This window comes from Arvicanthis niloticus, chromosome 5 (assembly GCF_011762505.2).
Source record: "Arvicanthis niloticus isolate mArvNil1 chromosome 5, mArvNil1.pat.X, whole genome shotgun sequence".
In the NCBI taxonomy this organism is placed as follows: domain Eukaryota; kingdom Metazoa; phylum Chordata; class Mammalia; order Rodentia; family Muridae; genus Arvicanthis; species Arvicanthis niloticus.
The window spans coordinates 67426397-67450866 of record NC_047662.1 but is presented as its reverse complement, the minus strand read 5'-3'; the positions used below and the strand labels follow the sequence as shown (position 1 = coordinate 67450866).

Genomic DNA, 24470 nt, shown 5'->3' with positions numbered 1-24470 from the left:
AAAGACAAATGCAAGCATTCCAGATATAAAGACTTGAAAGTAAGTATTCAATATTAATTACTACAAATATTTTAAATATACTTGCAGTTAGAAGGTTTACTCTTTTGGTTGGTTGGATTTTCTTGTTGTTATGTTTGTGAGACAGTATTGCATATGTAGGCCTAGCTAGCCTAGAACTTTCTAAGTAGAACAGCCTAGCCTTGAACTCACAGAGCTTGCCTGCCTCTGCCTACAAATCTCTGCTGGGATTAAAGAGTGTGCCATCACACCCAGCTGCTAGCTAACATTTGTGTTTCCCCCATATAACTGTTTTAAGAGTTACTACAGAGACTAATTAGAATGAGAGCTAAATGCATCTGTGTTGCTACTTGACTACCCAGAAACATTTCTCCTTACAAAGAGCAATTTTATCTAAGAAGAAAATGGTGCCATTTAGATCTGCATTCATCTTTCTTACAGATCAGAGATGCTGGGTGACAGTGGTATGACTGAAAGTCTATGAGCAGAAACTGCAGAGAAAGACTCATAAAGACTCCTTAAACAAGAGTGGGACATCCATTTTACTCCTTGCTTCCAGACTGATATGCCTGAGTATTGATATGTCAGCGCCATATCTCATCCTGAGAACACTGGGATGAGTTACCTTCTGCGAATGAAGAACAAAACCAGAAAAGCCTCAAGTCTTTGATCTTAACATTAAGGATCTTTTATCCAGCTTGGAAGCTCCTCTTCAAATGTGTTTTATAAAATGGACAAGCAACCCACTAATGCATCTTTGTGTTTGTTACTGAGATGGCTGCTTGGTTTGTTTTTTAATGTCTGTGACCAGCAACCAAGCAAAATTCATAGCTTAGACTCTCGGCAAGCCAAAGTACTATAAATGAAGCTAAGCTTAAAAGCATTTCCTATGTAACAGGAAACATTATCTGCCAGAAATCTGCCCAAGAAAGCTTGCTCAGGAGAGATTTCCTGACTTTTTTTAATGTTTTTCCAGCCCTGGTCGTTTGGAAAGTGCACATGAACAGTAAAGTACATGGGCAGTTATCCAAAGAGAATCATTTATGTTTGCCCCACACTGTACAAGAAACAGTGCTGGGTATGTGTTGTCATGGATTCTATATTCCTGAATCCACTAAATTAGAGAACGTTCAAATTCAAACCATTTCCAAGAAGGAAATATTGTATATGAAAAGTCCATTCAAGGCTCACAGCTAAGTGTGAGATCAGTTTGGGGCCTGTCATACAATTGTAACATTAACTGACATCCATACCTACCACCTCTTTGCTTAGCTTTTGTATCAGTTCCCTTAGGTAGTCTAGACTAAAAGGCATAAACCACTGGGCCTCCATTAGGGATTCCCAAAGCCATGAGGAAACATGGGAAATGCACACTGAACACATTGGAGTACGTGTTGGTTACAGAAAACAGCAAACTTGACCAGAGCATGGTTTTTGAAGTCTTGAAGTTGACTAATGAGCAGGGTAGGGAACAACACTGACAGTTCTTCCCTATGGGCTCCAAACCTTGGAGCCAGGAAGCTAGTCCTATAAAATCGCCTCAGTAAGGTACTGGCAAATAGAGGTGATCAAGTGGATCTCAGAAATCCCAAATGAGAACCATCAGTAGACAGGCTGGCAAGCTTGTGGTTCCATAACTTGCTAGAAGCATTTAGAGACCCTTAGTGTCCACTGGGAAGGAACATAACTGGCCCATAGTGGTGATGATGGACAGGCAGATTATAGTTTATCTGAAAATATCTCTGTTTCCCTTGTAAGCTACTTCACACTAAGATACAGATGCAGAGTACACCCCAGTACTTAAACCAAGGAAAGCAGTTTCACTTGCAGCTTCTAAGTGACAGTCAATGCTCAAACCTGAAGCTTTCTCCATCAAAGTCATGCCATGGCTCCTTTGTTCTCTGAGAGTAGGACTTTCCCCCAATACCTGCAGCCAAGAGTTTATTGGAGAGTCATAACTCAAGCAAGGGATTCTGATTGGAAGTCAGTACTAGCCTCATAGGCAAGGTATAAGTTATTTGAGCTTATGGCGATAGTTCATGGCACCCCTATTTCCACTTTTATGAACCTACTACGAATTAAAAGAAAGCTTGGAAAACAGTGGGCCTGGGGAATCACAGAGGAGATGGGATGGGAAGAACTGCTTTCACACTGATAGTCATGCTTTGAAGATACGCTATGCCAAGTACTTACCTAAATTATTATTTTTGCTGCTTTCCAAAGTCAATACTTTAGTGCGTGCTCTTCCCGGAGCAGAAAACCACTTCCATTCTTTACAGTTGTGCACCACTTTGTACCACTACTGGAAGGGCCCTTGCCTTCTTCCATGCACTGTAAAATATTGCACATTCTTAAGGGTCGCTGCAAGCACTGACTCTGACTTGAGGCTTCCCTCATACCAGATAACCTTACTTTCTCTCTGCACTGTCTGAACTTAATTGTCCTAAGAGGACTTGCACTTCATCATTTTACTTAACATTGTAGTGCTAAACTGTAGTGTTGCTTATTTATTTGCCAGAGTGTGTCTGTGAGTTAAGCTCTATGATTTTATTCAAATATGAATGTCCAAAACCATAGAGTTCCAGAGGACAGTCCAATGAAGATGGGCTGCATGTTGTTACAGTGGTCTCAATCAGAATCAGATTAATATAACCAGCTTTTACTTCACAGTGGAGGATGTTCTCTTGTGTTTATGGGACTCTCATAAAATAAAATATATAAAAGTCCATTAAGAGGCTGAAAAAATGGCCCAGTGGTTAAAGGCACTGGCTGCTTTTTCAGAGGACCCAAGCTTGATTCTCAGCACCCACATGGTGGTCCACAGCCATCTGTAACTCTAGTTCCATGGCATCTGACATCCTCTTGCATCTGACATCTGGAGGAACCAGGCATGCCAGTGGTGAGTGTGTGTGTATGTGTGTGTGTGTGTGTGTGTGTGTGTGTGTGTGTGTGTGTGTGTGTGTGTGTGTGTGTTTGTGTAGGTAAATTACCCGTGCACATAAAGAAATTAAAATAAAAAATTCTAATGCTAGAATTCAGAAGTCAATACTACATGTAGGAGGAGGAGGAGAGGGAGAGGAAGAAGGAACAAAAAGAAAGTGAAGAGGAGGAGGAAAAGGAGAAAGAAGAGAGGAAGAAAGAAGGAGGAGGAAGGAGAAGCAGAAGATGAAGGAGGAGGAGAAGGAGGAGAAGGAGAAGGAGGAGGAGGAGGAGGAGGAGGAGGAGGAGGAGGAGGAGGAGGAGGAGGAGGAGGAGAAGGAGAAGGAGAAGGAGAAGGAGAAGGAGAAGGAGAAGGAGAAGGAGAAGGAGAAGGAGAAGAAGAAGAAGAAGAAGAAAAAGAAGAAGACGACAACTAATCAAACAAACTTGCATTCTATTTCCTATCGAATTCCTTTCCCTTCAGTCTTCTCTAAATATATACATTTCTGTGAAGTTTTAGTCTCTTCATTATCTCTTGTTTTAGGACATTGAGTATTAATAAATTTAGTATATCCAACTTCCAGCTTGAGATGCTTATGGGCAGAAATTTAGAGTACAATTTCAGATGGCTGGTACATTTTCATAACTTTCATGATCTGTTTTTAGTGCACATTCAGGACCTGCTGTTGAGCACTACCCATGTACCTCACTGGTGTATACAGAGTTGGAGGCAAGCTCCATGTCTACTAATGGACACTGGGCACTGGGACTACTGTACTGATGTCTTTGAGCACAGAAAACAATGTATCATATTGAGTTTCAGTTTAAAGCCCAAAGATTCACCTGCAATGGTCAAACTATACAGATTATTTACTTAGTAGGTTTACACCTTACGAATAAACACTAAGATACTGATCAATGCTGAGATGGTGCCTGAGATGTCTGCTGACATAACCCAGCCACACAGCAAGATGCGGGGATAGAAGAGGATACAAATGAACCACATGGTGAGTGATGGTATAAAAACCAGTCTTTAATTTGCATCTTTGAAAGTATTTCCGTATAAAATACTATGATATTTTAAAATGAAAGGGACCCCTAAAACAAAAGAACTCTAGTGTAATTGCCAATAGTTACCCCAACCCCAGCCTCAAAGATGAGGACCCTGGCCTGTGCCTTCTGCCACACCTCACGGGTTTCTCTGTGCACTTAGCATTAGTCTGTCTGTTAATGAACCTTATTTCTAAATAGAGGTAAAGAAGAGTAAAGTTCAGTCTGTTGGCTTGTGTTATCTCCTTGAATTCCAGCCACGCTAAGAGGAAATTGATTCCCCATGAGAAACTCACACATGCTAGGCTCTAGGTTTCTAGATAGGAAGTATCAGAGTCACGGTTTGGAAATGACCTAGATCCCCACAATGTGACTGAGCATGTGACACACAGTGGTCACAGCATCCCTGCTTATACAAGGTAAGTATTTTAATTAAAACTCAACAAGATACTAATGATAAAGTTGGCATGGCATATTCAAATGTAAGTTAGGCAAGTTATCATCAATGTGTTTCCAATTCGTTTCTGATGTTGTTCCAGAAAGGAACTCAAATAATGAATCTTGCTTCTTTATTCTTTAACTGGAAAGCTAGGCATTTATTGCTTGGGTAACATAATACGTTTGAATATGTTTATTGGAATTAATTTTATAATAAATTAATACAAAGGTTTTAAGGTACAAAACAAACTAAGAAACACAGATGATTCCATCAAGCTCCAAAATCATTGGGAATGCATGTGGAAAAAATGGTGGTCTCTAAACTCAAGCTTAGAAGCAGGAGAAAGAAACCCCACAGGTTCAGCCATTGAATGGCAGGGATTCTCAATTCTGGACTGCAAACTGGCCTCACCCAACCACTGCTACCCTCAGCAAGCCACACCCCCAAGTGATGCTAATGCACTGCCCTCGCTGGGAATCACTAAGTAGAAAGAAAATCGTGACCTGTGGACAGCATAACATCCTGGTAACTTAAGAACTCCTCGATAAGGGAGTCACTAGCATTATTAGCATGGAGTAGTCAGTACTGCTTATTCTCTAAGAGCCTTGCCACTGAGACTCTGATGTTCATGTGTGGAAGAAATGCTATGGGTCCTGGTGACCAAGCCAGTCACCCCTGTACTGAGTGCAGACAGGGGATCAGTTCATTATCTCTTTTCTTCCTCACTCTTTGCTCCGAAGCAGCCTTAGGACACACAACTAGTGGGGAGGTGAGGGAAGCTGTGGTGGCCACAACTCCTGTTTTTCTAGGCCTCCTTAATCACCATTCCCATCATGGAAATGATAGTTCAGGCTTATAACAGCACTTACAGTACTTTGTGGCACCAGGCTGGATGTTGTAGATATATCCTGCTTAGAACATCCATGATCTCTTCTCTGTAGCTGGAAATATTGAAACTCTAAGGGGTTAACAAGATCTTTATGAAATAAATATGTACTTTTGTGCACTTTGGAATTTCACACAGTAGATTCTTTGGGGACAATGAATAGAACTTTGGCTCATAGGCCTATCCATAACTTCAGTGGTGGAAAGGCTGAGAGGGAAAATATATGTCAGAAACACAGCAGGAAAGTACACTTTCTTGTCTATGATGTATCAGAAACTGTGGTCCAAAAAAGCACACAATACCATCTCATTCCATGCCCTACAACCAAGCATTTAAAGGAGATTTGATTGTCTCTACTTTACCTGTGAAGGTTCTGTAGTCTAAAGTGTTTTGGTACTCATACGCAAAGCTTGCAGCTCTACTGGCCATCAATCATACTTTGCCTCCTTCCTTTTGGTAGAGTTTCTGTCAGACTCAGGTCAACCAGGGCCCAGCGAAAGGCCATCAGAAGTCACATGCTATGACCAGGAAGGAGAACCATGGGCGAGTAGGGCTTAATCTTTGTCACATGGGGCAGACTGTGGCGCTGGCACCCTTTGCTGCCAGGGAGCTTCTTTGAGAAAATAAAGTTGATTATCTGTGCCTAACCCCCCCCCCCCCCATGCCTCCAGAGCAAAGGTGAGTTGTCTTACTATCTTCCACAAGCTGGCATTTAAGAAGCCTGAAAAAAAAAACTGATGTGCAAGAACTGAAGGCTACTGTGGTGCCAGATGACACAAGGTTCGTCAGTATTTCATAAATGAGTGTCTCTTCCATAAAACATTTCAAAGCTACTGGGCTGCACTCACATACCCCTTCACACTTGGTTTTGATATTGTGTGTGTGTGTGTGTGTGTGTGTGTGTGTGTGTGTGTATTTCCATCTCTCTGGCCACTGTTTATACAATTTTGGTTGTGAGAATTAGGCTTAATAAGGATGCCTACTCCTATGAAATCAGGCATGAAAAACTTCCTTATTGAGCTGAAAGGGTTTGTAACCCCATAGGAAGAACAACAATATCAACCAATCAGACACCCTGAGCTCCCAGGGACTAAACCAAGAAGTAGCACATGGAGGGACCCAAGGCTCCAGCTGCATGTGTTGTAGCGAAGAGTGGCCTTGTTTGACATCAATGGGAGGAGAGGCCCTTGATCCTGTGAAGGCTCAATGCCCCAGTGTAGGGGAATTCGAGGGGAGGGCAAGGAGGCAAGAGTTGGGTGGGTGGGTGGGGAAACACCCTCATAGAAGCAGGGGAGGGGGGATAAGATAAAGGGTTTGGGGGTGGGGGGAGACCGGGAAGTGAGATAGCATTTGAAATGTAAATAAAAACATCCAATAAAAAACTTCCTTATTGAGAAAGTACAAGAAATAATGATTTTTTTTTAAAAATCACACAATATATTTTACTCTCTTAACTGAACTTTATCCAGAGAACAAAATACAAAAATATCAAATTGAACCAAACAGGTTTCTAAGATTCCTTCTCATATTTTGCAATTCTTCACGTGTATCTTCTTTAAGAAGAAGTACGTATGGTTTCCCATACTGTAACAGTTCTCCGTTTGTGGAATATGTAGAAAACAGATGCATCTGCCATGATCCTGGCTGAACTCATAGCCCTGCTGCAGAAACATTGCAAATCGTTTACTTTCTGGCCTGCCATGATGAATTTTGTCAGCGCATGGAGGCCATTTTGAGCTGAATCCACCTGGCTATGCATCACCACTGACTTCCGTACCTGCCCTCAGCAATATGCGTTGGCTTTGGCATGCACAGGGCAAGTTACCACCACAATGAAGATCATTGTTTCATATTAGGCACCTGCACACAGGCTCAAACAATAAAGCCATACCAAGCACCCCGCCTTTCTGCTCTAGGCGCTCACTGAGAAAGGAAACTTGTTGAGGCCTGGAAAGCCCACTTTCATCATAATTAGACTGCTTGGCCAATATTTAACCACCAACATCTCTGAGTGAACATCTGAAGCTACTCCTAAATCTTGGGGACCTACAAAGTCACTCCAGGCAGAGTTACTGTTGGCTTTCTCATCCCCTTGCTGTAGAGTGCTGCCCAATACTAAAACTCTTGTCCCAGATACGTCTGCATTCTTTAGTATACATAGGGGCATAAAATACCCCTGTGCCTTCTTCAGAACTATAAAAGCATTTGTAATGACACATGATTACTTCCCTGTACCAGGGCCTCATGGATTGGCAAGGACAGAACTCTATGCAGAAGGTCTTCTCTGCCAAGGTATTAATACTGTTAGGACTAGCCAACAGAATCCATTTTTATCTAAATAATAAAACAACAAACTTACTTTTGAGGTTATAATATAATTACAGAATTTCTCCCCTTTGCTCTCTCCAAATCCTCCTTGCTTTCTTTAAAATTCATGGCCTCTGTTTTTCATTAATTTCTGTTACAAGTATATTTGTACATGTATATACATATATTCCTAAATATAACCTTTCGGTCTATATCATGTAACTCATGTGTGCTTTGGGGGCTGAACATTTGGCACCAGACAACCGATTGGTATGTTCTTCACACTGTCAGTAGTTTTAGTTGTTCATTGTTCTTGTATGGTTGAGACCTCTTTTCCCTGTTCTCTTTGGCATGTCTGTTGTTCTGGTTCAGTTCATGTTTAGGTAGTCATGTTGGTGAGAATTTGTGGGTATAACTTATGACATTCTTAGGAGGCAGAGTCTCACAGCAAACTCTCTGATCACCTGGTTCTTACTCTTCCCTGGGCCTTAGGTTCAGGAGTTGTATTTATAGACGTGCCCAAGACTGGGCTCCACAACTCTGTATTTTGATTGGTTGTGGTTTTCCATGATGGCCTCTGTATGTTGCAAAGAGAAGTTTCTTTGAAGAATAATGAAGGCTACACTTATATGTGGGTAGTAAGAAAAAATATTTAGAATGTAGTTCTGGATTATGCTGGTTTAATAAACTTACCATTGTAGGTTCTCCTCCAAGATCCATGACTTAACTAGCCCTAGGTGGTTGGCAAGATTTCCAGTACTAGGAATGAATTACTTCTTGTTGAGCAGGCCTTACATCCAATTAGAGAGTTGTTGGTTACCACAAAGGTATGTGTGCCATTACGTACCCGTACGGTTATTGTGCCATGCTGGTAATTGTTGTGGTTCATAGGTGTCATAGCTGGATAGGACCGTTGGTTGCTTCCCTCCTTTGGAAGCTTTAATGGAACTTTCTGGTGCCATGAAAGCTAGACACTCAAGTCAGTTCCAGCTCAGGGCCACATGGTCTCTGTATCTGAAGTGCATGAATTTTCAGCAATAGGGACTTACCCTCCTCCTTGGGGGCAACCAAGGGCAACAACAACCATCTGTCATGTTCTGGGAGTCTCTTAGACAACCCCGACCAACAACTCAAAAGAGAGCTTCGCATGTCTAATGTTGGGGGTTTTGTTAGATGGTCTTTGGTTATTGGAGTGGCATTGTCAACCCAAATGTGACTATTCCCTTTAAACCACATATGCATATTTATAGAAGACTTATGTGTACTGTAGGGTTTCTTAGGTAGTTAATAATATAATTCTGTATGACTTTTTCAGACATCCTTATGGTTATTTTACCTTCCTCTTTCCTTCCTTTATAGATATTTCCTTCCCTAGCCCTAGTTAAAGCCGTGCCCCCTTTCTCCTATTCCCTAACCTATTTCCTACTGTTCATTAGGGAAGTCCAGGGCTGCCTCTATTTTTCAGTACTTACCGTATTTCATGAGACTCACAAGGCTTGCATAAGACGCTGTGTGTACCTGACTTAACTCCTGCCCTCCTTTCAAGTGTACATCCAAGTACACAGCTGCCAGCAAGACCATCTCACGGTATTTGAAACAGTTCCTACCACCACCATCCTTTTTTGGCAGCACCATCTGCTTTTTGGTAACCTCATTAGCCTTTAAAAAAAATGTGTATGTTAGTGCTTGCATGTATGCAATATGCCTGTTGATTGAGGAGGCCAGGAGAGGGTACTGTATCCCCTGGCAGTGAAGTTAGAGATGGTTGTGAGATACCATGTATGTGGGTGCTGAGAACCAAACCTGGGTCCTCTGTGAGAGCAGCAAGTGTTCTTAACCACTGTGATACCTCTTCAAATCCAACTTCATTCTTCTTAATGGGATAGTCATGAGGTTGGTAGCTTGGTGGTGATGGCTAACATGAATTTGACTAACTTCTTCACTCCAACTTTTTAAAAGCTAGATTGGGAACATGTCTGGAGACTTCTCACCTGAGGGGCTGCCTAAAGGAATAATGTTCCAGAAGCAGTAGAGAAAAGGCAAGGAAGCCACAGAGACTCATGTGGACTTGAACACCACCAGGTACCATGTTCCCAGCTGGGACACAAGCTGAGACAGAACACAGTCAACTTAAGACAACTTTCAGCAACTTGAGTAGGACCCTACTATACCCAGGAGGTTTCTGTTCTCACAGTCAAGGCCATTCCTGTACTTTCTGGTACTAGTACAAGTTTTATGCCAAACTTCAAAATAAATCAGTGACTATTATTGCCCAATACCTTTACTTCTTTGCTAAGTTCTTTAACTCCTCTGACTCCAGTGAAACAACAACTAAAAAGTAAAATTAAGAGGTTTATAATAAAATATTGACTAGTTTACTTCTTCCCTATTTTTGAATATTTACATCTGAACATTCACAATTTTTTGTTTTTATAATGTTTTTCTTAGTTAACATGATTATTGCTTTTTTCTAGGCCATGTAACACCTAAAGTCTGAGTTCATGAAAAGTCATTGATCACATTCTAGTTTGTTTCTGTGGTTCTTCCCAAATAAATAGAGCTAAGAAGCTTATTATTTCCCTTTTAAAACCTGCCTTCTGTACAAGTCTATGGGAGAATCTTTGTTTACAAATAAGGCAGAATGTCCTTATCTTCCTTCTATAATCTGACCTAGTAGCTGGTAAGTGATGAAACTGTGTCAGCATGGTTTCTCAAAAATCCACAGCTAATAGGGTGGCTGAGCATACACCCATAAAGTAGCCCCATTTTTGCCCATTCTTAATATTCTAGTTTACATGAAATTCTTCCTAAAACAGGAACCAGCACTTTCTGGTATAGAAATAATCAATTCTACTTTAAAATGTAACTATATATTTACATATACTATGTGCATTGGTGTTTTGCCTGTCTTATTATGTCTGTGTACCACATATGTGCCTACTGGGCCAGAAGAGGGTATTGGATCCTTTGGAAATGGAGATACAGTGGCCAACCACCTGTGTTCTTAACTGCTAAGCCATCTCTCCAGCCCCAGTGTGTCCTCTCGATTCCAGCACTGTCCTCTACTTAATAAGTCTTTGAAACAGGAATATTTGAAAATGCAGATTAACTTACATCTTAATTTTTGTTATTATTACAAACCAGGTAAGGAAATAGCTTAAGTGAATATTTTTAAAAGTTTTATCTGGGTTCTTATGCTATGATTCCATTGTTATAATTTCTCTTATTTCCTTCTCTGGGCAAGTAATATTTAAAAAGCACATCAGTTTTATATAAAGAGAGAATTTTGCCATGTGTGAAATAATAATTGCAAGAAACATGCATGGTAAAATTCAAGGTGGGTTTGACAGAAGACTCTGCTCTCTTTCTGAGAAAATCCTCTTGTCTTCTGCACCTGTGAGGTGAAGGGCTGCTGGCACAGGTGCTGGGGCCCAATGGTACCCTGAGCTATAAATGATACATGTTCTGTACCTTTTCCTCAAAGGCCACACTATTGTGGTAGATGTTTCCAGGAAGCATCAAGCCTCATAAAAGCTGTACTCATGAACTGTATATAGCTCTCAGCTGCTACTGTTGACATGATTGTCCCTTCCAGGACATTGGAAGTCCATGCTTCCTATTTGTGAAGTCTGCCTGCTTACCCGACTATCCTCTCTACCCTGCCCATGGGTTCCTGTATCCATTTGCATTTCTAACCTTTAGTATGGGGGTAAAAGGTGTCAGAGACTGTAGACACAAATTGATCCACAATCACCTCATCTGTATTAGAAAATAGTAAGTACTTGCTTCTAGGCAAAAGTAACTGTCTCACCTCCACTATGCTTTTAAGACTACCACTAAGGCCTTCATGTGAGTTACCTTGATTGTATTAGAATCCAGCTGTTATTATATTAGAATATAGTAGATGTGGAGGGATGAGCTAAATTGAACAAGAGACAGTAAGCCTGAGATTCGGCAACCCTGAGTGGAATAGCACAATCTAGTGAGAACATGGTGGCATGTGGACCTGGTGAGCTGGGAGAGAAGGGACAACACAGGGACTGGGATTCCATCGAAGGACGTGGCCCAACTTCCTGTAGTTGTTGCATCATGTAAGGAATCTGTGGGATTAGATAAAACTGGCAAACTTGGGAACTCCTCGTCTCCACCAGTCTTTTCCAGATGTCATATCTGTGTCTAACTCCCCCTTCCCTTTCAGGAGGAAAGAGTAGCATGTCCCATGGGAGAAGCACACATGGCACCCACCAGCTTGCTGGAGGAAGGAGGTCAGTCACTACATCTTTGCCTTATGTTTCTTCTTTCAACTACATCTGTTCATGACTTGGGGATTTTCTTACATAAATTTTATTCCTTTTGAGTCCTGTCTCCTTTAATGAACACCACTTAGGGAATTAACACACTTATGAAACCCATGCTTTTCTCTCATCCCAGAGAAAGGAAAATACTGACATCACCTGAAGAGAACTTACAGAAAGTATGATAAGCTCATCTGCAGGCATGGCTTCCACTTAAGACAAGGTCTGGAAGGAGTCTGCAGGCATGGATGCCAGGAAAGATTTGCTGGCTGCCATAGAATTAAAGCTAACAGTGAAAGGAAGTAATGACTCCCAACTAAAAATAATTCAATTATTTTTTTCTATCTCAGCAAGACAAAAACTGCTGGATAAAAACAATTGTCTTCTCTCTCTCTCTCAAAAAAAAAAAAAAAAATTGACCCATACATTCTTGAGTAATGTGTGTATCATATTGTATTATAATACCTACAAGGTATTTTGCAAAGGGCTTTACATGTAAAATATCATATGTTTCAGCCTCCTAAGAAAACAGGCATTCTCATTAATAACTACCTTTGTGAATAAGGGAACTGAAACAAAGAAAGGTCATAAGCCGCTGTACAGCTGATGACTGGTTTTAGGATTTAAAATGAACCTTGGCTGTTTCTGCCACCTCCTCTGTAACCACCATCTTTTTCTATCACTAAATCTTAATTGGTGCCAAGAGAAACCAACATTTTATAGAGGTAAAACATTTCTCTATAGGTATTTTTTTTTTTTTTCAATGATGATATTTTCAAAATTTGAAAAAATAAGTTATTCTTCTTCTATAAAATCGAGTTAGCCTCTCATACAGAGTCCATCCAAGATATTACATTTTCTGTCAGTATAGCCAAATAATTTCCACAGAACTCTAGACATAACAGTGTGAACACACCATTCAAATCTGGTCTGGGGATGCAAAGGAAGCTATCAAGGCCCTCAGATGTGTCTCAGCAAGTCTTTGGTTACGATGATCAAATTCCAGGCATTCTCTCTCTCTCTTTTCAAAGAAGCTCCTATTACTTTTTTATTTTATTTATGCACATCACTCAAACAGATCAGGGAACCATTTAAACTCATTCCTTTTCAATAAGCTATTATTGAACTCCAGCTGACTCCACTCTTGGATGCTGCATTCAGTGAGAATGGATTCCCACCTGGTTCTTGGTTTCGGCTCAGAACGAGAACATCGGCTTTGCTTGCCCTAAAGTTCTGCACTTTCTTTGAAACCTAAGACAATACCCTTTCTTAGATATTTGCAGAACAAAATTCTACAGTGTTCATATAACCACTAAACCCACAGTCACAGGGAGGGGCCAGGGTTTCCCTTCCCTTTACTGTGTGTGTGTGTGTGTGTGTCCTTGTGGTTTTCTGCCTACCAGACCACAGTCTGGTCTCTGTGGCACACACTGTCTTCACGTCACAGCTCAAAGGGTATCCTGGGCTTCAAATCCTGTACCTGCACTTGTATTTTCATTGTTGCTGTTAAAAGATCTGGGGAGAAGGGACTATACAGATAAACAGTTCAGAACTGAACTGAAATATTAACCCTCCCAGCTGCTGGGAAATTAAGCCAGTGTCACCCAATGTCCAAATGTAAGGGCCAGGATCAATTTTCAAGATCCTACTGACCCAGCGTTAATGTTGAAAGAGCATCAATACATTGAGAAAAATAAAACATGAGGCCAGAGTCTGTAGCATAGCTCATTTTATTGTTTAAACAGTTTTTTTGCATAGGAAATATATCCGCTTCCAGTAATTGACCGCAGTGTGAGCAGCTGCTAGCAGTATAGGCTGGATATAACAGTAACAATCACATTAAGTCAAGCTTGATTTACACCAGTTTAAAACTTGTGGCAATGGAGTTCATTTGCGACCCACAAAAAGTACACAAAGAACATTATCCTCCAACCGGGCACAATAAAACCTTCACTAACATTCCGGCCCAGTCTGGGGCCTATCCCAGAGGCCCGAACTCCAGAAATTAAGTAACTGTCATATAATACATCCCACTGCTAAAGGTTTGTTACATGGAGATTATGCATGTGCCTCCTTTTTTTTTTTTTTTTTTTTTCAAAAATCTAATTAAAACACAAGGTTCTGTATTTATGGCCCATGAGGACGAAATGCCAAAAGTTTTAAAATGGATCAACCCTGGTGTGTAGCTAGCAAGCAATCACTGACTACTCGTCACCTACAGTTGTACTAAATGTATCTAAAGAAACACACAGTCCTACAAAAGTTGTTCTCAGAGAAATATCATTGAGGTGGGGGCACCTCTTCCCAGGATGCTCAAAGTTCTCTGTGATAGAAGCACAAATTAACTGCCTGATGAAGGTGCAATCTAATGCAGCTTTGAGACGTCTATGCCTGGGAGACAGTTGCCCCTCACATTCCACAATGTTGCAGAGATTTTTTTTTTTCCCAAGAAAATGTCATTTGAAACATATTTACAACTGAACTCAACAGAGACTGTGAAATCGAACAGGCACTGCTCATTTGTTTGAGTTTTTTGGTAAACATTTTGCTGGTTTTTTTGTTTTTTGTTTTTTTTTTTTTTTTTTTTTTTTTTTTTTTGTTTCTTTCTCATTTTGCATCAACTTTTATCAGTCCATGCAACTTCAATGCCCTTGATGAAGAATGCATAATAAGCCATACTTCTTTTTTTTTTCTTAAAAAAAAAAAAAAAAGACTTCCTTCTGCATAAAGAGATATATTTGCCACATCAGTCCCTGTAGCACAGTTTTCAAAACCATTCTGTCAAAAATACAGTAATACAAGACTGGCTTTAGTGTCACTAGCTTACACTGCTTTTCATGTGTTTAGGCCACCTTTTGTTACTGGTACTGTATCATGCAATAAAAGTTATCAAAGGCTTACTCTAGGGTCCCCGTAGGCTAGTGCCACTGAAGCGCTTTCACAATCTCAACATACATTTGAATTGCAACACACAGATATTTCTAAAGAGTATTAACTACTGAACCCTTTTATCATAAAAAAAAAAAACTACTTACAACCATTGAAGAAAAATTGCAACAAAAAAATATGTAAAAATTGACCGTCTCCAACTTGTCCCCTTTACTATTAACAATGTGACCAACAGATCTGTGGCACGACACAGTACAAAGAGTTGTCATGGCAATGAGTTTGGCTGATGCAAAGGTCATTGTGCAGGGTCAAAGGGCAAAATCAGTGGTCCATGTTCTTCCCCCAGTGCAGGGATCCACTCCACCCACACAATTTTAGGAATTAGAAAAAAACAGGGCAACTACTAGAAAGTGCAAAATATGAAGAAGGCAGTTTTCAGCTCCTTCAGCATGGAGTAGAACATTCAATTTTGAGTTTTTACTATTGAACTTGAATAGCCTGCACATATTTTTTTTTTAAATATAGAAACCCCAATTTTTAAAGTCCAGGAAGCATGCAGCTGGTTAATGTTAACAAAAGACCTTGACAGGAACATGTAAACTATATTGAATGTCATGCTTGGGGCCTATCTGCCAGCAAGATTGTAGAGTTGTTTCATGGAGAATGAATACTGTCCACTGATATGGGGTAACTTTCCGCAGCCTTCATCGTTTCACACAGTACATAGAATCTGCGTCTAGGTAGAGAACAAGCCCTGCTTCGCTGCTCAAGATGTCCCCGTGCAGTCTCTGCCGTTGAGTCCTTTTGAAGCTACAAGTCACAAATCCAAGATTCTGCTCCCTGAGGACACGTTAAGTGAGACATAGCACTACTGTTTTCTGCCTATCCTGAATGCTCTGTGGGACTTAACCTTAAATACCATCATGGAATAATCACAAAAAAGGAGAAAACATTTGCTAAAGGCCTTATATACTAATAAAAGGACAGCGGTGCTTCGACATTCTGAAATGCTCTGAAAACCAACTTTTCCAATACTAAATACAACAAAATAACCTTCATAAAATATAACTTTTCTCCATTTACACTTTTTTTTTTTTTTTAAAGGATTAGCGTCCTATGCTTTTCAAGCACAGGAATCTGTGAAATATCTCCTAACATGGACAGATTTTTTTTTAATACATAACTTAAGAGCCTGGAGAGTTTTAACTCGAGTCCAGTCTCTAAACAAGGAATATTCTTGTTTACTTTAAAAATGGAAACAACATACAGTTCCATTATAATTGTTAAAAAGTTAGCTTTACAAACATGGGAATTTTAATTTAAAAAAAATTCTTAACAAAACTATACAGTGTACAAATTACTGTCTACAAGGTAGGCGGTTTGTTAAGAAGACAACGTTCTTCTCTCTACTTGCAGCTTCACAGATTCATTCACATACTTTATAATGGAGCTGCCCACCCGAACATTACCCGAGAACTATATTGCTATACTTAAGGTTTTGCCATGTCTTTATGTACAGTCTCCTTCACTGCCTCTCAGGTTTTTTTTCCCCCTTAGGCAAGTCTCGACTGCTCATGTCACTCCGGGAAAACACACTTCAGAGGCACTGTGAGTGGTGGGCTGCAAAGCAATACAAAGGCTGGACAGTGCCATGAGCTGGTGGCTGGAGACACCACCCCCTACAGATGCCCTTGGGTGACCTTCACCATCCTGAAGCTCTGCAGTCTGGGTAAGGAAGGGGCGGCGTGCAAGACCTGCAAAAGTCGGGCCCTTCGTCAGAATATACTTCCTGGTTTTTCTTCAAAAAAAAAAAAAATAGAAGGCTAAAAGTGGATTTGAGATTTTCTATAGTAGTGCTTTTTTTTTTTTTTAATAAGTTTATCTCAAAGAAAAGAAGAAAAATTGAACTAGATTTAAAAAAAAAAAAAAAAAAAAAAAAGGACACTTGCCCTAGGCCTCTATACTCAAGAGGCAGGCAGGGATGCCCACAGTGTGCCATGTACTTTAGCAAGAATTGTTCATTCACTGGTGACAAGGAGAGAGGACTGCCTGGAACAAATACTGTGTCCTGTAGGGTTGCACTCTTCAGAAAATAGGTCAAAAATACACTAAGAGCTTGGCTGAGAGGATCTGTTATCTTCAGAGCAAGTATCACAGACATGGCTGGACTTTCTTGGAACCTGCATCCTAGAATCCCACTATGCTATCCAGCATGTGGACAGGAAACTGAATGGACCAGTCGGATACGATTCTCAGGCCTCTGAGCACTGTTCTATGAAATGATCTGCTATGCATACACTTGACAGTTTATTTACTAGGGCATGGCCTGGGGTGGAGGTGGGGGTCAAGAGGGCTTCTTGACAGCCGACTGTGTATGTCACTAATTCTGAAAGATCTCCTTGGAGTAATAGATTCACTCAATAGGACCAGGTGGGAGTGAGGGAAAGACAAAATAAAATTGGTCTCCATTCACCTCTAGTCCTCAGGGGAAATTAACTCAAATATAGACTTGAAGTAGCACCCCTCCCAAAGAAGTCTCCCCCATCATTATCAAACACACTAATTTCATCCACAGGAAAATTAGTTGCTTAAATTTCTATATTTCCCTCTGTTCTACTTTCCAGTTTACAAGGGCAGGTAAAATAAGAGGATTGATTTATTTTTGTTCCTTAAAAACTGAACTCTGATTTTAATCTATTAGTCCAAATACACCCAAGAAGAGCAACCCTCTCTCTAGTCAACCTTCTGGATGTCAGAGAACAAAATCGTAAGTGCAACGCCATCTATTTGAAGTAGTAACTCACAGGAACATCACATCCTGTCATTAACAAAATGAAATGGGGCTGGGAAGGGATAGGGAACTCTCCTCCAGATGGGTGAATGTGTTTGGTAGAAAAAAGCTTATTCCCGTGTTAAACTCAAAAGTGTGAAACAGCCAACATCTGCTATGTGGGCACTTCAAGAAATGTCTTTGCCAAATATGAGACAGGCTCACTTTCCACTGTGGTTTCGGAACTTTTAGGAAAAACTATCAACAACTAAAATAAGACAGGGCAGTTCTTCTAAGTCTGCCTCTAGGAGGCTTCGCTGTGCTTGCTTTTTCTTCCTGGTTTCTTAGCTTAAAAACCAGAAATGAGTTCAGCTTGCACCCCAGGTGGAAAAATAGAGGGGGGGAGGGGACCTGTTTAAGTTTGTCACAGTAGGCAGAACAGTCGCTTTGCGGCCCAGGCCCATCTCAGGGTGCAGCGCTTCACAGCTACACTGTAAAGGGTTAAAAATCCTCCCACCCACCCCTGAATATATATATATATTTATATATGTATATTAAAAAAAAATCCCCTGTCCATCTCTCAGTACACAAAAGGACCTCATCACACTGCAAAAATAGCAGTACCCACTTTGGTCAATTAAAACAAACAGACAAATAAACAAACAAACAAAAAAAAGCATACATTATTTCTTTTTTAAATCTGTGTACTTACCTATAATAACCGATACAGCTAAAAGCACTACCTACATAGGCAAAACTTGGTATTGCATAATTCGTATAAATTTGAAACCCCTCCCCCCAAATATTAATTGGAAGATGAAAAACATGAAAGGTTAATAGAAAAAACACCAAAATACTGAAAATATTGCTGGTCGATTACAATTTTTAAGCGGCAACTATACACAGCCATGATATGCTTTATAAACGTGAGATAAAGGTGTAACTGTCTAAAAAATCCATGATGTCACACATTTTTCTTCGTCTGGAGTACAAAATATTTTGTCATAAAAATGGTAAAGATTTAAAACGATAATAAATGCAGCAAAACAAGTGTAGTGATGTCACTTTTGTGGGTTTTTTTTTTTTTGTCTTTTGTTTTTTTAGATTTCAAGGCAAGGCACGTAATGTGGACATTATATCTTCGTGCAAATTAGGATTACTGGAAAGAGTACTTTTAATTAAAATTTTAAGAGACATAGAGGCAACATGTGTCTGCCCATGCACACTATAGATCTGTCAATACGAGAAATGTGTTGAACAAGGTTAATGTCCGAAAGCACCATGCATGTTCCCAGCACCCTGACGGTACTTCTCTGAGAGCGTGTTTTCCTATCCTACGCCCTGGCGTTCCCAGCCTGTACACTGGAAGCTTTTACCATTGTGACATGGATTTACCTGCCTCTTTGTCTCTACGATGCACATTGTGTAGAACCATTTGTACACCCTATGGGTTCTTGATGCAACCAGTAATTTTAAATAAATAATTCGACCTCTGAGGAGGCTGCAGCTAAGCCAACCTAAGTGCTGTGTTTTCAATAGTTTTGTTTTTTTTTTTTTATTTTTTTTTTTTTTTCTGTTCAAGCACATGATTTGTCTTGATTTAATGCCTTTTTAAATGCCCTCAAAAACTGAGGGGAAAATAAATTCGCTCAAAATTATTTTAAATTCTTTTTAATCCCCTCAATTTAGAGTCCAAGGGCTGAAGGACTTATAATCAAGATTCCCCTTTAGATATAAATTTATAAATTGCACTTGCCTCTGTTAAGTGTTTCTTTTGTGGGGAAAATATTATATTAATTTTTACTGTTGCATGCAGAGGTAACCCTTTACCCACATAGAGGCATTTCTTCCATAGAGCCTTTGAGTTCAAACCGTTTTTTTTTTTTTCCCAATTTTTCATTTTTTTTTCCTTTTTAAGATTTCAAACTGGGTTACACACTGGAAAAGGCTGGGTTAAGGGCCAAAATTTAATAAATCTGTACGGATAACTAAAGGCTACAGAGATTTTATATATATATATATATATAATTTTTTTTAACTTTTAGAAATCAGAGTGCTTATAAAATGGCTGGCTCATGGCTCTGTCCCCAGCACCTCTGACGCTGCCTCCTAGCCTTCGTTGTTGAGATAACCAGGAATAGTGACTCCATGCGTAAACAACAAGAATACTAACCAAGAAAACTAGCTTATCATGCAAATATTAAGGCATCTAGAAAGTCAGTTAAAATATATTGTCATAGAGACAGAACATCTATTTCCCAGCGGACTTCATGTAACAAAGGCTACGGTGCAGGGGCTGCAGTCTAGCGTCAGTGAGATGTCATTGACCCTTTCCTGTCACTATAGTCTCAACCTTAAGGGAATTAGTGACTGTAAGTGCTGCAATGCTGGTCTATCATCTTCTTTCTTCAGTTTCTCTCCTTTCTCCCTGTTGTCCAGGCTTCCTCTTTTCCTTTGTTGAGTGTTTTTCCCTAATTTTCTTATACTATGGTTGTGTTTCTTTCCCCTCAGTTGCTTGTCTCCGCTTGAAGGAAAGGCTCTCCAATTATGTTCAAACCATAATTTTGGACATTTGCCGGTAAGATGGGTGTCCTATTTGACACTTGAAAAGGAACCAAGCTAGCCCAGGTACCAGGACTGTTGAGAGGAGAAGGGAAGAAAAAAAAAAAAAAAGAAAGAAAGAAAAAAGAAGACAATGTTAAAATCTCCAGCCATATCATAAAAAATAAATTCTAAATGCATTAAATTACAACTATTATATTTTTAACTTTTTAAACCAAAAATTTAATACAATTTAATAATTATTAGCATGCATTGACTTTGCTAAATTATATATATATATACATGTGATAACTTCTAGATTATACACATCATACAGATGTTATCTATAAAATTTCTTGCTTCCATGAAGACCTAAGATGCAGAAAAACACAAAATAAACTACATTCACAATTGCTGAACTCTAACTAATTAAGGATATTCTTTTTCAAATATCTGACCCATTTCAATGCACTAAATGCAATATGACTTTCATTGTTCAAAGAAAACAAAAAGCAAAAATTTGTAATAATACTAGACTATTGTAGTTTGCTAGATATATTAGTTTTGTCTAATCCTTAATTCACAAGACATTCTGGGTAAGATGGGCTTATCTGCCTGATGTGTTACATACATTTAAAAACATAATGAAATGCATATTCCTTCTATCACATGAGAAAATAATACACTTTCAGGCACGCCCATATAGAGTGGAATACCTAATTATCATACATAACTGAAGTGTTTTAGACAATCAAATGGATGTCTATCCTCGACCACACAGAGTCCAGGTTGCACTCTGTGCAGAAGCCCATCGTGGAGGATGCCACATGGGGCTGCTGACTTCTTTGGTGTTTTCCCACTTTCCTCTATAATTTCCTTAGACAAAACCAAAGATTTCCTTTCAATTCATTTTTCCTCAATTGGCTGGCAAAAGGAGCCTGGGCATTCCCAGACTTTACCACCAGGAATGATGGCACATTTGGGATGTAGACAAGAGAAGCCAGGAAGACAAGAGAAGGGGAGTGGCCTGAGACGGCAGCACTGTCTCTTACCAGTCAGCTGTGTGTCAGCCTATATTGGCCTTGGGATTTAAAAACACGTTTGAAAAAAAAATTCTCTAGTTCCTCCTGGCATAATTTTTTTACAAAAGAATCATATGGAGAAAAGGAATGCCAGATTTATAGCTCCATAAAAGAAAAAAACACCCCAGACATTTTGGGGGTACACCTAATCTGTCTCATTGTTTATATTGATATTTAACTTAAAGCTAATTCAGCCGCACAGTAGCTGCATCACTGTACCAAGGAAACATCACACAGACAGTTCTGTCACTAGTTTAGCAATAGTCTGGCATGGCATATGCTCCATGTTTTAAATTCTATTTAGTATCCTCTACTGTTGAAACCATAGGTGAGATGGATACTGTTGTAGTTTGGAATCTAAACCTGCCTCTCTGATCAGGTTTGGCCCTTAAAGGCATAGAAAGCAGGGTGGCAATTAATACAAAGAAGCACTTCTAGATTTCAAAAACTAGACACATAACATTTTCTTTTTACTCTGAAGACACTTCAAAATATAACATGGCTCATTTCTACATGTCTAGGTACATATTGCTTAGCAATGCATCAACAGAAAAGTAACCAGAGACTTCTTTTTCTCAATGGACTTTATGATTAGATGACCAGATCAACAGTAGCAAAACCGGGCTCTCACTTTGTTAATCATTTAATTTAGTACATGGTTTAGCATGTGGCAGGTGAGTTACAGAGTTTTGGACAACAAATCACTGCTTTCAATCACACTCAGATATTTTTAAGAGGTGTCGACCTTGATTACCTTTATTTATGAAGACACTGTCATCTGAGTATCTCTGAATTTAAAACTGAGATGCTCCATACCAAGTTTATGCAGGAAAATAACACACACACACACACAAACACACACACACACACACACACACACACACACACACACTAACAAGTCTTCCACAGTTGTTGAATTATCCCAGTTCTAAAGAGTGCACATTTTGACTGAAATCTTTTCTGAGAGACTTGACTGTTTTTCACATATTTCCCTCTTCCTACACACATCTTCAGAATTATTTCTGTAGTTTGTAGCATTGACTGGGAACAAAGTTACATAATGTACCAAGAAACTTATTTTCACCTCAACTGTGCTTCATGGCACTCTGTACAGAGTCCTATTACAGCATTTGTTACCTCATAGCATAATGATCTGTTATCTGCAATTATCTTACTGACTGAAAGGTGAAGGCTACAGGCGGAAAAATGGCCCAGTCTTATCTATCCTTATAGAATCTGGCCATAGATGATGCTATTTCTTAACAATAAGGGAAATTACAAAATAGCCATCTATTATTTTTTAATGTAAACTAAGATGTACATGTCAAAAGCAGAAAGTCCAGCTCAACAGATAATCTTTGGCAGTAAAACACAGCATCAACAACAAGCAAGCTATCTTGTGAAATCAAGAAGAATCCCCAACTAGAGGAGCGTCAGAGTCATCTAGAGATCGCATGCTTTGGAGAGAGTGTATTAATGATTGAAAAATAGAGGTGGCTCCAAAAAGGACAAATCTACAAACTACCTAGAGAAAGGATGAGAATTCAGGAAAAATGGCTGCTCATTGCACAGACTATTCATGCTATATAGAATGTGTACCAAATTTAAATGTTTAGTTAAACCTTCTAAATCTTCTGGCCTCCATTATGGCCATACGGACACTGCAGAGGGTAGTACATTTGTCGATACTATTTACAAATCTTTAGGGCAGAATAAATCTCAAACATAAACACTATGCAGACCTCATATAAGAGTTTTACAAGCCTCTTATCACCAATTCATAGGTTAAGTTCAGAATTATAAGGAACATTCTTTAGAGCTTTGACAGCAGTTCCCTTGAGGGTGAGGGAGGGGATCCTGGTAAAAGTAACTCAAAGCCTACTTAACAGTGTGAAATGTTAAACCAAATTAGATCGCTTACTTAAAAACACACCTAAATTTTCATAGTTCTTCACTGAGAATGCATAAGCACCATTTACTCTGTGACTCCCTAACACAAATGCATATCAACATCGAACATTTACATATGTAAATCTGGTACATATAAAATGTATCTTGGTCTTCGTTCATGGTGGAGTAAAAATTGTATGAATTATTGTATGTTCAATTATTTAAAAGTCTATACTTTGACTGGCAAGAGTTTTACAATATGACTAAAAAGGATTTCTAAAATTTTCCAAGATAGCAATATGGATCTCCAAGCTGTGTTTACTTTGTTGTCATTAGCTTTTTGTGGAATCACCTATAGACAAACTAAAGATGAAATCTTACTCAAATCTGATAACATATATCTAGAAAACATTTGCTACCCATAATCACTAAAAACAAAACTAGTAAGAAAAGAATACAACTAAAAAATCAGGATTAAAAAGTTCAAAAGACTTTGGCAGCATCAGAAAACAAAACATAGCTCATCCTGATGGCATTTATTATGAGATATCACATGCAAAACACACGAGAGCTAAATCAAAATTCCAGGAACAAAATGTTGGATATCTTGGAAAACATATTCACTTTACTGTTATCAAGTGTGTAACTGACTCTCCCCAAGAGGGTCTTACACATAAGCCAATTCCTTTGAGTTAGGATATAGTCAGGGAGGTGATAGGCCTGATTCATTTTACACTGTGGCCTCATTTTTGTTGAAGACATTTATCAAATTATTTACAGAAGGGTTTCATGGTAACAAGGAAGACACTGAATTAGAAATGATATAGAGCTATGAATTGTTTAATTCACAGAATTAGCACAAAGGGAGACATTGTAGATGATAATAACCATGCTGGTGAACACAAGGTGCCATCTTTGGTGTTTTATCTATGAACTCCTGAAATAGCCATCAGTATCCTCTCACATGTAGAAAGAAACTAAGGCCAATGTCTCCCATGTAGTCCCCGGATACTAACTATTCTGTCTGTGCGCCGTGACCATTTCACTATGCAACATTGCTTTCTGACAAAGTCATGTGTCAATCCAACCTTACAAAGAACTTTTGGAATAGAACTTTCTTAAGGTATTTGCTTCAGGAGATAATGAATTTGCCATATGCCACGCAAACTATATCATAACCTAGCCAATGTTGACATGGGGACTCATGCACTGAGTAAGTGGATTGTCAGAGGCAACAAACCTCAAATTCTCTAGATCTACCTTCTTGGGAAGCAAAAAGTAGTTCCCCAGAAACACAGCAGCAAACACAATGAGGGAAAGTGGTTTGAAACTCTCAAGAAACTTGAGATGTACTTAGTAATACAGCACAAGGGTTTGATAGATA

At 39.4% G+C, this 24470-nt stretch overlaps 1 protein-coding gene across 7 annotated transcripts in view; it reads right to left on the bottom strand.

Moving 5' to 3' along the window:
* Positions 1–13626: 13626 nt before the first annotated feature.
* Nfib (nuclear factor I B) overlaps positions 13627–24470 on the bottom strand; it is a 215235-nt gene continuing 204391 nt past the window's right edge. For all 7 annotated transcript variants that reach the window (XM_034501630.2, XM_034501631.2, XM_034501632.2 and 4 more), the window contains one exon: positions 13627–20210. In XM_034501630.2, coding sequence (XP_034357521.1) covers positions 20081–20210 — 130 coding nt within the window. In that variant the 3' untranslated portion in view covers positions 13627–20080. The remainder of the gene's footprint in view (positions 20211–24470) is intronic.